The sequence below is a fragment of the Cygnus atratus genome, chromosome 10 (assembly GCF_013377495.2).
Source record: "Cygnus atratus isolate AKBS03 ecotype Queensland, Australia chromosome 10, CAtr_DNAZoo_HiC_assembly, whole genome shotgun sequence".
Classification (NCBI taxonomy): domain Eukaryota; kingdom Metazoa; phylum Chordata; class Aves; order Anseriformes; family Anatidae; genus Cygnus; species Cygnus atratus.
The window spans coordinates 6,280,531-6,295,484 of NC_066371.1; the positions used below are offsets into that span (position 1 = coordinate 6,280,531).

The 14,954-nt window shown below is 40.5% G+C and overlaps 1 protein-coding gene across 2 annotated transcripts; it reads right to left on the reverse strand.

The window, feature by feature from the left end:
• Positions 1 to 3,827: 3,827 nt before the first annotated feature.
• KBTBD8 (kelch repeat and BTB domain containing 8) lies at positions 3,828 to 14,706 on the reverse strand. 2 transcript variants are annotated; one of them, XM_035546790.2, is made up of 4 exons: positions 14,571 to 14,706; positions 12,391 to 12,601; positions 10,644 to 11,758; positions 3,828 to 7,884 (listed from the first exon to the last, which is right to left on the reverse strand). In XM_035546790.2, the coding sequence occupies exons 1-4, from the start codon at positions 14,584 to 14,586 to the stop codon at positions 7,421 to 7,423; spliced, it is 1,806 nt and encodes a 601-aa protein (XP_035402683.1). In that variant the 5' UTR covers positions 14,587 to 14,706; the 3' UTR covers positions 3,828 to 7,420. The 2 variants fall into 2 exon arrangements, with proteins under 2 accessions (XP_035402683.1, XP_035402684.1); XM_035546791.2 differs by lacking the exon at positions 14,571 to 14,706 and adding an exon at positions 13,548 to 13,646 and having other exon boundaries at positions 4,235 to 7,884.
• Between the last annotated feature and the right edge of the window lie 248 nt (positions 14,707 to 14,954).

A 14,954-nucleotide genomic window follows, 5' to 3' on the forward strand; every position in this document is an offset into this window, starting at 1 on the left:
TCAGCATCTGCTGGAGCCTGTATTTCCTGCCTCGTAGCCACATGCAGTCATGCATATTATTTTGCATTGGCCCAACAAAAGTATCTTCCCTACAAGGGCACAACAAAGGCCTAAAACCATGCAGTAGCTCCTGGTTTACATTAATAAGAAAGGCTTCTCCAGCGCAGTCACAGCCAGCTCAGCTGTTCCTCTCACAAACATGGGATGCACACCTCCCATTTAGAAGGATTTTCTACCACCTAACAGTAAGAGCACGCTGAAGAGTCACCGAGGGTCAAAAGGCAGCAAGACATTCTTGGGAGATGTTCACTGAGGGCTATTAAACAACGATAACACCTCTGGCATTGCTGGTTGCAAATTACTGGAGACTGGGAACATCAACAGCTTGCTCTGTTCTCGTTTCCCTGGGTAGCCACCAGTAACTCCCTGCCAGGCACAGAACTCCAGTTGGACAGAAGTTGGTATGATCTAGCTCCTCCTGCCTCACTGGTCACGGCTTATACCAGATGTTAATTTCTGCTGCATTTCTAAGACTTTTACAACTTTCTACACCAGAAATGTGACAAGTAGATTTGGTGTTTTTCTGTCTTCTAAATGGAATAAATCCCTAAACACTGTTACAGGTGCTATGAGAGTTCCTTACAGACTGTTCCAGGTGTACGCGGCCCTCTGTCCCGCGGGAGGTCATCAGAAGCTGCCTGCTGAAGAGATGGCAATCACACCAGACCTAGAGTTCACAGGAGTCATTTCTTTCAACACTACAGCATTGCAAAGGGTGGGACTCAGTTCTAAAAGTCCAAATAAGTAGCTTCTGTGCTGCTAGACTTTTTCTTCCAAAAATGTGCTGTCTTTTTCTTGCAGATACCAGCTCGATAGCTCCCTTAGTTCTTCCCCATTCTAGAATGGTGAACTACGTTGGGGAATTTATTATCCTAAGTGTCCATTGTAATCAGAACAAACTAAATAATTTCTAACAACTCGTTCAACAAACACCACCCGCTCTTGCTCACAGGATACTTAAGTAAACAGGCTCCCAACCTGGACATTCTTTTTTAAAAAATAGGAATTGCCCCAATTGTGAAGATTTTCTGCTGATAGTTATTGAGCTGTGACCGTTTGCATGCATTTCAGACATAATAGCAAACCATTCAAACTACTTTTCAAAATCAATTTGGAAAGCCTTGGTTAGTTCCATCAGCAGTTGAGATGGACAGGAGAAACAAAAACTCTACTGTTTCATTAGCCTATAAAAATTTGAAATTTCAGTAATTAATCAGATGGTTCCTTTGTCTTAGCACTTGCTCTCCACACGTTAGTTTTTGATGTAAGACATGGCACATCTTTAATTTGTGTTGTTTTTTTTAAAAAAAAAAAAGCAAATTTGCAGAGCAAACACAATTTAAGCGTTTCACTTCATTTATTGGGTTGTTAGAGGAAGTTAATTTGATGTTCACCAAATGCTCCTGCCTATGAACTTATTTCTCAGTGTTTGAAGAAATCTGTTACTGAAGGAATATGACCAGAATCAAACCAGAAGAATATGAAATAATACAAAATTTACTTGCAAATATTTTTCTACAGCCGATATATTACCCACCATCTTGATTTCAAATTAATCAAATTTAGAATAGAACAGCGATAATCATATACAATATATGTAACATACACACATGAGCAAAAAATCAAAAGTTGGCACAAACCAAGCATACAATTTGTACTTTCTTACATTAAAACTGCCCGTTGCCACCTTTCCGCGACAGTAACCGATCCGCAGACAGATCATGTGCAGGTCTAAGGAGACGTGGGGACACAAAGCGTTCGTTTAAATGGATATATTTGGTACTATTTTGGTTGATGTTTTACAGATATGTTTTCATTGCTGGTACTCAGTGACACTTCAAGATCTAAATAAGCACATACTGTCTTTTAACAGGTCAGACTCCACACTTTAGGGCCAGTAAGTGAAGATGTCAGGGCACGCAGCCTCCTCTTCATGACCTGTTGTGGGGCCATGCTGTGTAGGACGGGGCGGCCTGCAGCCCATCTGTATAGACTTGCTTGCAGCATTGCTCCTTCTTCTCTGGGAAGACCTCACTTTTGCTCAGGTGATATAAAGAGCAGGAGAGATCATGCGTGATCTAATCCACTTCCTTCGCTCCTCTTCGGGGAGATCGATACCTTCTCTGCTCAAAGCTCATGGCATGCGGGAAGCTGCGCAGTCCTTCAAAACAAAATAAATAAGTACAAAAAAAATAATAATTTAAAAAAAAAATCATCAAAACCAGTCTGGCCAAGCGTTCTCCAAATGTAAATTTTAGCATTATTTCATGAGGGAATGTACCTGGGGTTTTATACCTGTGCTTGATCAAGCCCAGGGTCTACTACTACACACACATCTCATCTTCTGAGGTAGAACCTGTTTTAGGTTGTATTCGGAGGGCCAAACCTTTTAAAGATGTAAGGGGTCTGCACAGGCTGTGCATGAAATTAGGTGCTTAAAGAGGAATGAGATCCTACTGCTACCATTGGAAAGGGAAAGCTTTCAACAACACAACCCTATGTTTCAGAAAGTCCACTACGAAGAGAGATGTTGTAAACGGTTTGTTAGCTTTCCTTCTCCTGAAGTAACTTGTTAAACTGTAGCTTGATCACCCCAAGTTAGCTAAAGTTAATAGATACCTGCCTCTTACAGTGGATATTTGCATTATCATTTGCACAGAAACATGCAGATCAGCAGCAAGGCACGCAGGACCTTACCCAGATGTTAAAAGGGGAGGGATTCAAGCTCTGCTGGCCTCACTCTGCCCCCTTGTAGAGGCAGCGAGCAGACTACATGCTGCCAGGAGATAAGGAGAAGGCAACGCCTGGGTGTTTATTCCTTCATCTACTGCCTGCACGGGTGCCGTACTGCAAGATACACCCCCGAGAAACATGCATGAATGTGCTTCTAGAGGCTGATCAAAAGGCTTTGGGGCAATGAAGAACCAGTGTGGATTCATAGAAGTGGATTACCATGGAGCAAACCTGATGGATTATTTACGTAATGTCATTTTGTTTTGGGGCGTGAACATGTTTCATTCCTCCAGCAGATACTTTCAAAATAACATGCTTTGGTTCCCAAAGAATGCCTGAAAGGAAAATCAGCACAGCTAAAAACAATCTGCCCCCTCCCACCCACTATAACACGTACATTTGCATTACAACACATGCCAAGTGATAAGAGGATTTTGCACACTAGGACAGCTGGGGCACTTGAGGCAAATTCATTTATCCTTAAGCACGATAGCAGAAGAAAAGTTTGGGACTCAAAGACTATGGCTGAACTACTCCTATCCCAGTTTTGGCTCTGGTCCCTCTCCCTGGACATTATAAACCAAGAGTATCTTCCAGATATGACTTTTATGACTTGGCTGAAAATTTGCAGACATCTTCATGAACATGTTTTATAAGCCAGATAACGGCTACTACTTAACTCGCAAATACCCTGATGTCTTTTCAAAGGAGCCATGAGCAGTGCAGCTAAGCAGCAGAACCATTCAGATACATCTGAAGAGCAAGGCATTCCCTGAGGCTTCTGCTACAAGTGCTCAGTTCGGTTTATTTTCCCCTCTGCTTGAAACCAAACAAAGTTATAAGGAGGTAATTCTAATTAGTTTCTGCAGCTTTAGCTTTGTCCAAACTGTGGACCCTGAGTTAATTCAGTTTATCCTCAGGCAGTCGATGCAATTTGGCTTTTTCTTGCAGTCTCGTTATTTTACTTTGACACAACATTTTCCCTTGGGGATCACAGACAGAGGTCTTTTTTTTTTACCCCCTCTTGCCAGCTTCAGCTCTTTCTTAACTTCTTTAAGTCCCAACAGTTGATTACATACTGGCATGTTGCTAAGCTCTAATACAGCACTGGGGAATCTTTCCTTACAAGTCCTTTGAGTTTTGGACAGAACAAAGGTGCTCCAACCCAAGGAAACAGGAGACAGGAGAACTGAGTTTAGGATGCTTTTATCATCTAAACGATGATGTCTCTTCCAATCTTAATGATTGGCTGTACTTTCATGCTGTCTCTGGAGTTTGCTAATAAAATAGTAACTGAGAGTCCAAATTGTCTCCAGGTTGGAGTTCATAGTTGTAGTTACCCAATACTTGAACGGTAAAAGCATCCTAGAAAATAAAGTGACATCACAGGGTTAATTTTCAGAAAATTACTAAAAATTATGCAATGGATTTATCACAATAGAGTACAACCGGTTCTGTATTTCAACAATAGGTTTATTTTAAGAAACATAACATGACATTAAGTAAAAATGCAAAATTGTGCAATTATGGCAAAATGTTTAAAAATCCACACATTTGCCCTCATAGGACTACAGTACTTCTTACTAACATACCTGAGCACTGAATGTTGGATGCCATTTCTAAACAGCCTTACGAACAGGGAGCTCTTCAGTTTCTTGTAGAACATACAAACACTGCATGTTTGGTGCACCAAAATTGCTTTTAGTTAGCCTAAGTTTTACTGATAGAATCAAGTGGAAATTACAAAATGCGTCCTTCTAAAGTAATTAATAATTCTGAAAGAGATTCACGCTTATGTAAATCCTTACAATGCTAGAAATTAATTTAATAAAAGGGCAGTAAATGAACGCAGAAAAATACTAAGTGGGGAAAACGCATAGGTTACTGTTTAAATATTATCAGTACCTTTGGTGCAATTATTTTTTTTTCTGTGCTGTGCAAGTTTACTTAAGCTTGACTCTAAAGCAAAAACTTTACCAGGAATCTGACTTTCAGCAAAATGTAGAAGCATTTAAGAATTGGCAAAATCTCACAGCTACGTTACTGTCTCAACGAACTCCTCATGCAAAAGATTCAGTATATTCTACTCCCACAGCAAGTTCCAGGATTTAGCTTTTTAAAAAAAACACATTACTGACTTGGATCACTCCCTCAGTTTGAATGGTTAAACAGAATGGAGATCTTCGTACTTTAGTGCAGATAAACAAAATTAACAAACCTACTGCAGAATTAACCACAGCATATTGTACTTCTACACATCACATGACCAGTCAATTGCTAACTCAATTCTATTTCATAGTTTCAAGTAATATATTGAAATTTGTTCTACTAAATAAATATAGAAGATTGTCAAAAAGCAGCAAGAAGTCTTGTAAATATTCAACCAAGCTTAAAAAAAAAAAGTTACATAACACTTTGCAAAAGAATGGTTTTACACACAAATGCAACACTGTTAGGGAGGGTGCTTCAGAAAGCTTGCAGCTAGAGTCCTACAACAGCGCAAAGAGCTAGCCAAGGACTAAGGATAACTTGAAAAATGAAATTAGTTGAACTTAAAAAAAAGCTCTTATTCTTGGCTATGGATATATATAAAACAGTATCCAGAAGAAAACTAAACAAACAACACACCTCAACGCTGGTGTATAATGCAGCCTTAGCAAGTATTGTCGACTTCAACTTTATTTCAGAAAAAAAAAAAAAAATCAGGCGCTCGCATTTGAAAGAAGCGGTTTGGTAAATCTCTGGAAGATGAGGTATGTAATGCAAAGAGGCATTTTTTTTTATCCTTTTCATTTCACAGTTTTGTTGTTGTTTTGTTTTTGCCTTTCTAACATTTTGTGCAAGAATTAAGAAACAGAACCAGGTGAGTATTTCTGTAAATCAAAGGTTCCATTCGTGAACAGACAAACCACATGGCAAATGAACATTATCCAAATCCTCAGCCATGCCAGGGGGATAAACATTAAGGAGCTAAATATTTGGCTTACTCAAATATCAGCTGCTAAGCCAGATAATGGTAAGAACTTACAGCCAGCAGTGGACACTGCCATTTCAAGTTAACTGGTTTACTGCGGTCAATTTGAGAAAATAGGAAAGAGTAAGATAACGCACACCTCTAGCTCTGGAAAAAATTAGACCAGTAGCAAATCAAATCAAACCTGGCAAATTATAGCCGATAAGTTTTAGGATTCCTCTTTTCCCTTTTCCATCCAGTTTTCAACTACTGAAGTAGAGGCCGAACTTGGAAATTTTTTACTTCTGCAAAAGTAAGCTAAATGTTTAATACATAGAGAAAAATGTTGCAATATATTGAATCCCTATACTAAATGAGCATCTAAGATTAAGCCATGGACACTTACTGTCAATTTTTCTTTAATATACTGGGTAACGAAGACAGCTCAGTAGTGCAAGTTTTCACATTATAGATCAGAATGAATTAGAAGGTATCTGAGGGCTTGATCACAGGAAGAAAAAGATGATGTGTAAAGTTAAGCCACACATTTTAAAGTTACTGGAGCACATGCTAACACTGCACATAGCACTGCACTTTAGTGGAGACAAAATGAACACTCCACAAAAAAACTTCGATATTATTAAGGCCATATCCTGTCACCAATCTGTGCAAGAATACCACTACAGTAAAAATGTTATGTTAAAAAAGACAATATGATGACAGAACAAGGCCTGAAAACAGACACACACTCCATGAAAAATAACAGGCTGTCTTAAACAGTAGCATAAGGTTAGCCCATTTCAGACAAACAAGTATTAAAAATGTACTAGCACCATCAACTTTTGGGTTAAAGCCCTTTATGGGATGAAAAAAGATTTTAAGCAGTGTTAAAAATGTTTTTTTTTTTTTTTCCTTGCAGCACTACACCTAAGTGGCAGAAAAAGAGGTGTTGGGATTTGTTTTCGATATCTTTAAGCTCAATTTCAACAAAAATCCACAGACGGAAGTGGTACAGCAAACTGAACAGGCCTCCTTCCAGGGCAAAGGTACTCCATGTTCCAACTCTGGCTTGAGTTTTTCTCCCAAACTGTAGTGCACAAACATTACAAACATTTTAGAAGACTTCAAAAGCAGTACAAAAAAAAAAGATCATTATGAATCAGGATCTAACATTCCTCTATGTAATTTCAATCTAAAATTAAAAAAAAAAAAACACAACTTAGTGATATTGCCTCAAATTTTACCCGTATTTAAAAAAAGAGAAAAAAGAAAAGTCACTTCAAAACAGCTTGGACATCCTTAGCTACTAATGCTAGATTTTCTTTCACTGTAGTGCATAGTTATCCTGGCTCTTCCACTTAATTTGCTCTTACCACAAAAACACCCCTCAAGTATGACATGATTAAGTGTTTACCAGAAAAAAATGCTAATAATTGCACTTTGTAACCTCCTTCTCATTTCCCAGGAAAATATCAGTAAATATGAAACTGAACCAGTAATTCCCTCCCCAGACTGCAACCTTTAAAGAGCACCCATCCCCACATACAAAAAAAAAACAACCTATCTGTTTCAGCTTACAATAAATACTGAATTTCTTTGTTTTCTTTTAAGACATGTTTTCTCTAGCATCAGATTACCACTGAAAGCACTAAGGCCTGTTACTGAAAAAAAAAATTAAATAACTTTCTGAAGACACTGCGGATACAACTTAGCAACAACACATTCAAAATGCCGGCCTAAATCCCAGAGCCTATCTGGAGTCTCATATACTTTCTGCCATTGGTCGGTAACCTCATCATACTGATAGAGCGAATTCTTCCTGCTGGTTCTGAAAACGTGTTCTTCAACAGTGACTTGAGTAGCTCTGACAAACAGGTGGAGTTTATTTTTGAGGAGTACGAGTTTTATGTATGGATTAATGGATTGATCACACGGGAAGTCTTTTTTTCGAGTCCACTTATTTTGTTCAATGTCATAGGCCTCTACGGTAAACATACGTTGATGGTTTCCACAGGTTCCAGCTATGTAGTAGATGGAGTCATTGTACACAGTTGCCAAGCCTTGGATTCTAGGCACAGTCATTGGGGTCAAAAACCCCCAGTAATCCTTCTGAGGATCATAGCAGAGAAAAAATTCTCCTGCAACGAGAGAGGAAAAATAAAACATAAAACTGATGCTTCATTTCCGTAACAGCAATTCCACCGCTACTAAGCTTTCAGCTACGGTCTTCCACACACAGAAACAGTCTACCAATTTTTAAAAGCCCTGATCTTATGACAAAAATCTATCATCATCTGCTTTCTTCAACGTACAAAAAATAAGTAAAAGCTACTTTGAGTTTCTAACCCAGCTGGGGGGAATTTGAAGCACACCACAAATACAGTGTTTTACATGTTTCCCAGCTCTCCTTTACTACCTCTAAGGCACGCTTAAGAGTTTGACTCAAAACCTTTCAAGATTCCAGTCTTCAAACATCCGAAGTATTTGTTTTGTTCTTTAGTATCTTCACAAAATAAGCAGCATCTACAGACTGTGGAAAATCTTGGAATTCTGTGCTTGAAAGTTGTCAAATCTGAGCAAATAGTGTATCTTCTACTACTCAGACTTTGAAGCCGTTTGTATCACGTCCCTGGTTACACACTTCGGTTGATTTGTTTAAAAGGATTTTAAACAACAGGTTGATTTGAAATTAAAAGGTTGATTTGCTTAAAAGGATGCCAGGTGAAGACTCGCTTGAAGCTACTGACTCATCACTACTTTCGTGATCAGATAAGACACCTCTTCTGTTGGGCGCACAGAGTAGTGCATGCAGACTGTAGACAGCAAAGTTCAGATGCAAACTTGATAAAAAGAACATGGATAGAGCCCACCTTGCCTTTTATGAAGCCCGGGGGAAAGAAAGGGCTAACATTGGCCAAATATTAACATAATTCAACTTTATATATAAATTTCACATTGATATTTTTAAGAATCTAAGCTATTTTGCAGTGTAAGAAAGCACCTCAAGTTTAACAACAAATACAGAAATAATAGTTAAAAGGTGGAATATAACTTAAGACATTAAGTCTTACAGATAATGCATTTTTTGATTATTCATTTTTGTTCCACAGTATAATCTCCTACGACTGATGCTTGCATTCCAGTTTGCGTTCTACAGCTCCCATCAATCCTTATGGACTACTTCAAACTTGTGAGCTTTCTCTGTGAAAATTACTGAAAATTAACTTTTTTATACACTGGTAGAGTGCAGCCCAATCAAGGTTTTTATCTTCCACACTCAAATAGAGAATTCGATTATCTTCTGTGGCAAACTATTTAATTTGCTGGTTAACTCAATGTTTACTTAAATAAGCTACTTCATTGGGATGTCATTAAAACCATTGAAACATAGAGTAGTGCAGCTACGATTTGTAAAAAAAAAAAAAAAAAAAAGTGCATTCTTACTCTGTAGGTTATAATACCTCTGTAAATGTTATCCACTTTTTAGCAGTTCTAAGAAACACTTGAAAAATGAACAAATATTCTGTTAAGTTAAAGACTCCTCAGTGCTCCTTTTTACACGATCTAAAGCAGTCAGTTAATCCAACAGGAGAGAAAGATTGAGAAAACTTATTTTAACACAATTTAATTTAGAGCCACAACCAGTCAGATGTAATATGGAAAGAAGAAAATGAAAGAAGAAAAACACCTGCAGGTCTTGTGGAAACCCTCCGACCTTACTGAGTGGCAGGGACACAACACCAAGAAATCAGGTTGACTTCTGATCAATAACAAGCAGCTTACGGTATTCCCCAACATGTTTCTTTCCTGTGGTCCAGCTTTGCATGGAGATGGACCCAAAAAGAGGGGGGTTGGTAGAGATTCAAGACCCCAAATTCTGCAAGTGTTTACACAGAAATGGGCCTAACAAAAACAAAACTAAGATACTCCCTGTCCCAATCTTTCTTTCTGCTTCTTGGGACTCTTACCACAGCCTCATACACCAGCCTCAGCGCTCTTAAGCGTGGACTGCTATGGAGCTTGGGCACACAGCAATATGTATTTTATACAATCTCCACAAATCAAATAATTTATTCTTCCCTTTTTTATTTTATCCATTCCCATAACGATCCTTTTTAGAGTCCTAGAATATATAATTCCCAGTCTAAAATAACCACAAGCATCTTTTTCATCACACCGCTTTCAATTGCACGTACATCTTGGTAATAAATCATTGTCAACATACTTATTTTAATCTTTATGGGTTATTCTGATATAAATCTCAAATATGGAACTATCACTGCTGGTGCTACAACTGTGCCTAAGTCGTTAATTTAAGAATCAAGATGCAATAAACCAGTAAGTCTGATTATTTATTGGAAGATAGGATGGAAAGACAGTGCAAGCTAATTAGAAAAAGATAAATCATCTTCCTTAGTTACCTAGCTGACTTCAAAAAGCAGAGTTGGGCAGAGAGGGAAGGCCTACCGTGGCTAATCAATTTTTACAAGTCACCAAAAAAAAGACGAGACACCAGTTTTCACAGGTTCAGCTAAGTAAAATGCTAAGTGCTTTTTCATGACAACAGCTGTTCTTCAACATTAGTGCGTTCCACTCAGATAAAGAATACAGCATTTTCGTTGTAAGATTTAATGCTAAATTGTTGACTTAGAACACCACCAAAACTGCCATTTGTGCAAGAACTCAGTACAACAACTTGATGACGCATTCCCAAGGCGTGAGAACTGCAGCAGCAACCTCACTGCCCTCCCTAGCTTTTCTCCCACTCCGTTGTCCCAGGGCACTCTTCAGATGTTCATAAAATTTGGGTTTTCTACGGTGCTTCTAAGAAGAGACAGTTGGCTCAAACAACCCCCACTTCCAATCAAACACCACACAGTCAGTCAAGGCACCTTACCCTGTAAAACATAGATGTTATCCTTATATTCCACAGCACTATGAAACTCCATTGCTACCGGCATTGGACAGACAGCTGTCCAACAGTTCTCCCGGCTGTCATAACACTCCACAGACTTGAGAGAGTTTCGCCCATCTCCTTCATAAACACGACCACCTATTGCATACAGTTTACCACAGCAATGAACCAATTTGCAGCCTATTCTGGCTCGCAACAAAGGAGCTTTCGGGATCCACCTATTGCCAGAGTGATCATACATCCAGAAATCACTCTCTGCTCTGTGGTCAATGGAGACCTCGCTGCTGCTTGGTCTGTAACCACCCGCAATATAAATATCGTTATCAGGAGATACAAGAATTCCAACCTCCCTCAAGTCATTTGGTGGCTTGCATAGTTTAAACACTCTCCCTGTGACCGAATCTAAACAAGGCACTGTTTGCTTCTTTCCTGAGTGTTTGTGGGCAGCATCAAAGCATATGATCATTTCAGAAGCAGTCATTCCAAGCCGTTGTGTATAGCCATTGGCACTATGTTGTCCCTTTTGTACACAGCTTTTGGCCATAGCCTGTGCAAACACGGGAGGGATTTTCTCTAAAAATGTCTCTTCCAACAGAGGCATACGGATGCATTTGGCAAATATTTCTGGAAGGTGCACTTCTCTCTTATTTTGTTCATGCTCAAACCACCTTATAATGCTGTCATAAACATGTTCTTCTTTGTCTACATTTAAATCATCACTGTCGAGTATACTTATGAGTTGGTCTTTTCTCAACTGAAGAAACTCTTGCTCTTTGGTGACACTCAGAAACTTTTTACGAATGTAGTCTTGTGATCTGTCTTTGAGTTCCTGATGACCATAGTGATCAGCAAAGATAAACACCCCAATGGAGTTCTGTGGGTCCAAATGACTGATCATATATTTAGCACACTGGTCTTGTATGGAAGGGATCTGGAAGATACTAGCTGCAGTGAACAAAGCTTGAACGTTGGCCTCTGTCAGCATTACTCTGGAGGTATATGCATAGTTCAATACTAAATGCATTGACTCTGCTTCAACACCAACTATACGAACTTCTTTCTGGGTACTCTCTGTAAGGCCGCTAGTGAACATAGATCTACAAAAGAAAAATATTTAGCAGTTTATTTGTAATTACCTTCTAGCTACAGGTCTAAGAAATCATATTGCACAGCTAATCCCAACGCACCTGCCCTTGTATCCGCACAAACGCATTTATCACTGATGTTATGCTGTTCTGCTTGGGAACCTACATTTTAAATCAGTTTCAGACTTACTGAAACAAATACGGCAAGCTGGAATTTCTTGCTTAATTATCTCACTAATCCCGTTTTAAAATTTATTTTACAAGCAAAGCTCTTGACATATCCAAGACTTTGCATTCAACTTTCAACGTGTTATTTCATCTGCATATTCTAGCATGACAGAATACACAATTTTTAAAGGGAAACAAGTAGTTTAACTATACTGTTACTGTATGAAGATACTTTTAACACGGGAGGGTTTTACTTTTAAAATTGTATGATTTTGTCCAATGAAACTCTCCTTTGATAAACGGACACTGATAATTCCTTGACATTAAGGGAATAAAAATATTTGTTTACTAGTTGCGCTATGTCATCAATAGTTACACAGAATATTGGTATAGGTGTGGGGTTTTTCAATTATCATTTAATGAAAATAATTTATAATTCCACTTTTAGTCACCCCAAGAACAACGGACTATTGTACCTGAAATAAGGACTGATTGCAGCAAGAACATTCCTATGACAGGAGAATGTTTTCCCATGATCCACTTCCACCACAATATCTGTCAGTTGTCCTTCGTCATACATCGTTTTAAGCTGTTGAAGAATACTGCAGGCATGGAAGGGGTCCATTCCACTGCTGACTGTGTTTGAAGAAGGAATTCCATTCAGTGTTTGTGAAAACTTACTTGGTTCTACAAAACAAAATTGAAACCAATTAAAGAAAAAAAAAAAAGAGAGAAAGCACACCTGAACAAATGAGAGTTAACACAAATTAATATTCCGTACCTCCTCAGTGCTGTCATCCATCAACAGCAAATCTAACATTCCCATTAGCAAGTAAAAATATAAGGGTATCTAAGGTTGTTTCCCTCTCGCCCCCCCTTCCCCAGTCTACTGCGTAGGTTAACCTACAAAATTTTATCCACCAGTTTTAGGAAAAATACTAAATATTTGTGTGAATGTTTTATTAGATATCACTCGGGGGGAAGGTATCACGATGCTTACTGACTTGTAGAATGAGAAGAACAAAGAATGCAGAAGAGAAAACCAAGCCCACAACCTAAGTCACCATTTCACAAGTCTGTACGCATGTGTTTAACTTTACACCGAAAAAGGAACTGGCTCCTAACTTCCACAAATGATGACTAATGGAGCAGACTCATGAAGACAGAGTAAATATGTCGAGCAACAAAGCTATTAGATAAATTCACATAAATAAATGTATGGCTACATGTTCTTCTTTACGACTAAAATACAATTATCATTTAGAATTACTCAGGTGTGAAGGTACTCGCATATAATTGTGAAAACATACAAAGTTGAGCATAACTTTCTAAGTAACACGTGATATGTTTAATGAAGTAAATCCCAAAGTGAAAATTGAGCAATATCTCAAGCACAAAAATCTGTTTCGTAATAGCAACAAGATTTTTACGCAACAACAACAAAGGAGAACTCAAAAGAAAAAACATTAGGTGGTAAGAGCTGCAAGTCAGGTAATGTTGCTGAGTGCAACACTGAATACCTTAATTTAGGGCGACAGAAAGGGCAAAAAACAAGCAATGAGCAACAACGACTACGAACGGGAGATTTAAGTTCTAACACACGGTGATGTAGAGCAGTTAGAGCTTCTCTTACTCTGAGCTCAGACACAGCTTTCAGCACAGTCACAATTAGGTCAGTAGGGATCTGCTGTGGGGCACATTTTTCATGGCGGGCTTGGGGCCAAATATTGTCAGAGTCTCTTCAAATAACTGTTAGGAAAAGCCTTCAAAAAAAAAAAAAAACGCCTTTTTTTTCAAATAAGATAGTAACGCAGGGTAAAATTTACAACAGGGGGGTCGATCACGGTAACTCAGCTCCAGCATTCAAAACTCACCGATCATGGGGGAAGGGGAGAATTTGTACTCGTATTTTTTTTCAGAAACAAATGTTAGTCGCTAGTGAGGAGGTTCCAAGGAAATAAAATACTTTGCTACACAGATGCCAAGGTTTCCTACCTAGCTGAGCCTTGATGTACAGTAAAAGTGTGATATAGCTATCGTTGCAGAAGGGTTTTGTTTACTTTCTAACACTGAAAGGGTTCAAAATAGTTTTTCTCCAGCCCTGCCAGGCACTCGGGTATGTGCACACGCAACCAAGCCACCTTCCAGCACTGCCGGCGCCCACCAGGCCCCGATGCTCACCCCCAAGCCCCAGCCTTTCCGCTCACCCCTCGACACCTAGACGTCCCCCTGGGGAACCCTGCTGCTCCCTTTCACCACCTCCCTTCCCAATGAAGGGTCATCCCTCCCAACGCCTTATCACCCCTCAATGCCTTACCTCCGTCCTCCCCACCACCCCCCTAACTCTCCACGTCCATTTATTTCCATGACACCCCCAAACCCCAAATACCCCCCCAGCCCCCCTGGAGGGGCCCTACAGAACCTCCCCCTTCCCCCCAACCTCCTACCCTCCCCCCCCATCTTCCCCCCCGCCCTCCCTCGGCCTTCCCCTCACCCCATTCCCCCCCACACCCCCAGGACCCCCCATTTCCCCCCCTTTACCCCATTTCCTCCCCCTTTACCCCCACATCTCCCCCCTCACCCTCCCCCCGGCCCCTTCCCGCCCCTCAGCCCGACCGCGGCTCCCCCCCAGCCCCTCTCCCCGCGCAGCCCCCACCTCCTAGCGCTGCCATCCTCGGGGCCCCAGCTCCGGCAGCGGGAGGGGGGGCGGCCCGCGAGGAAATGTCACCTGCGCCGCTTCCTCCGCGCCGCTTCCTCCCCGCCGCCCTGCCCGCCGCGGAAGCCAACCCCGCGCCGGCGCACCCCCCAACCTGGGGCGCGCCGATTGGCCGGCGCCCCCGCGGCACGCTGGGAAATGTAGTGCAAGGGGACTCGAAGGGAACCTCTCCGCTTCCTGGAGCACGGGGCGCGCTGGGAGATGTAGTTCCGCCCTGGCGCGCTTGCACGGGAGTTGTAGTTTTCGGGATGGGGAGGGAGGGAGGGGGTCTGGGCTCGGCTCGTCGCTTAGCAACGGGGAGGCGGGAAGTGCGGGGCGGAGCCG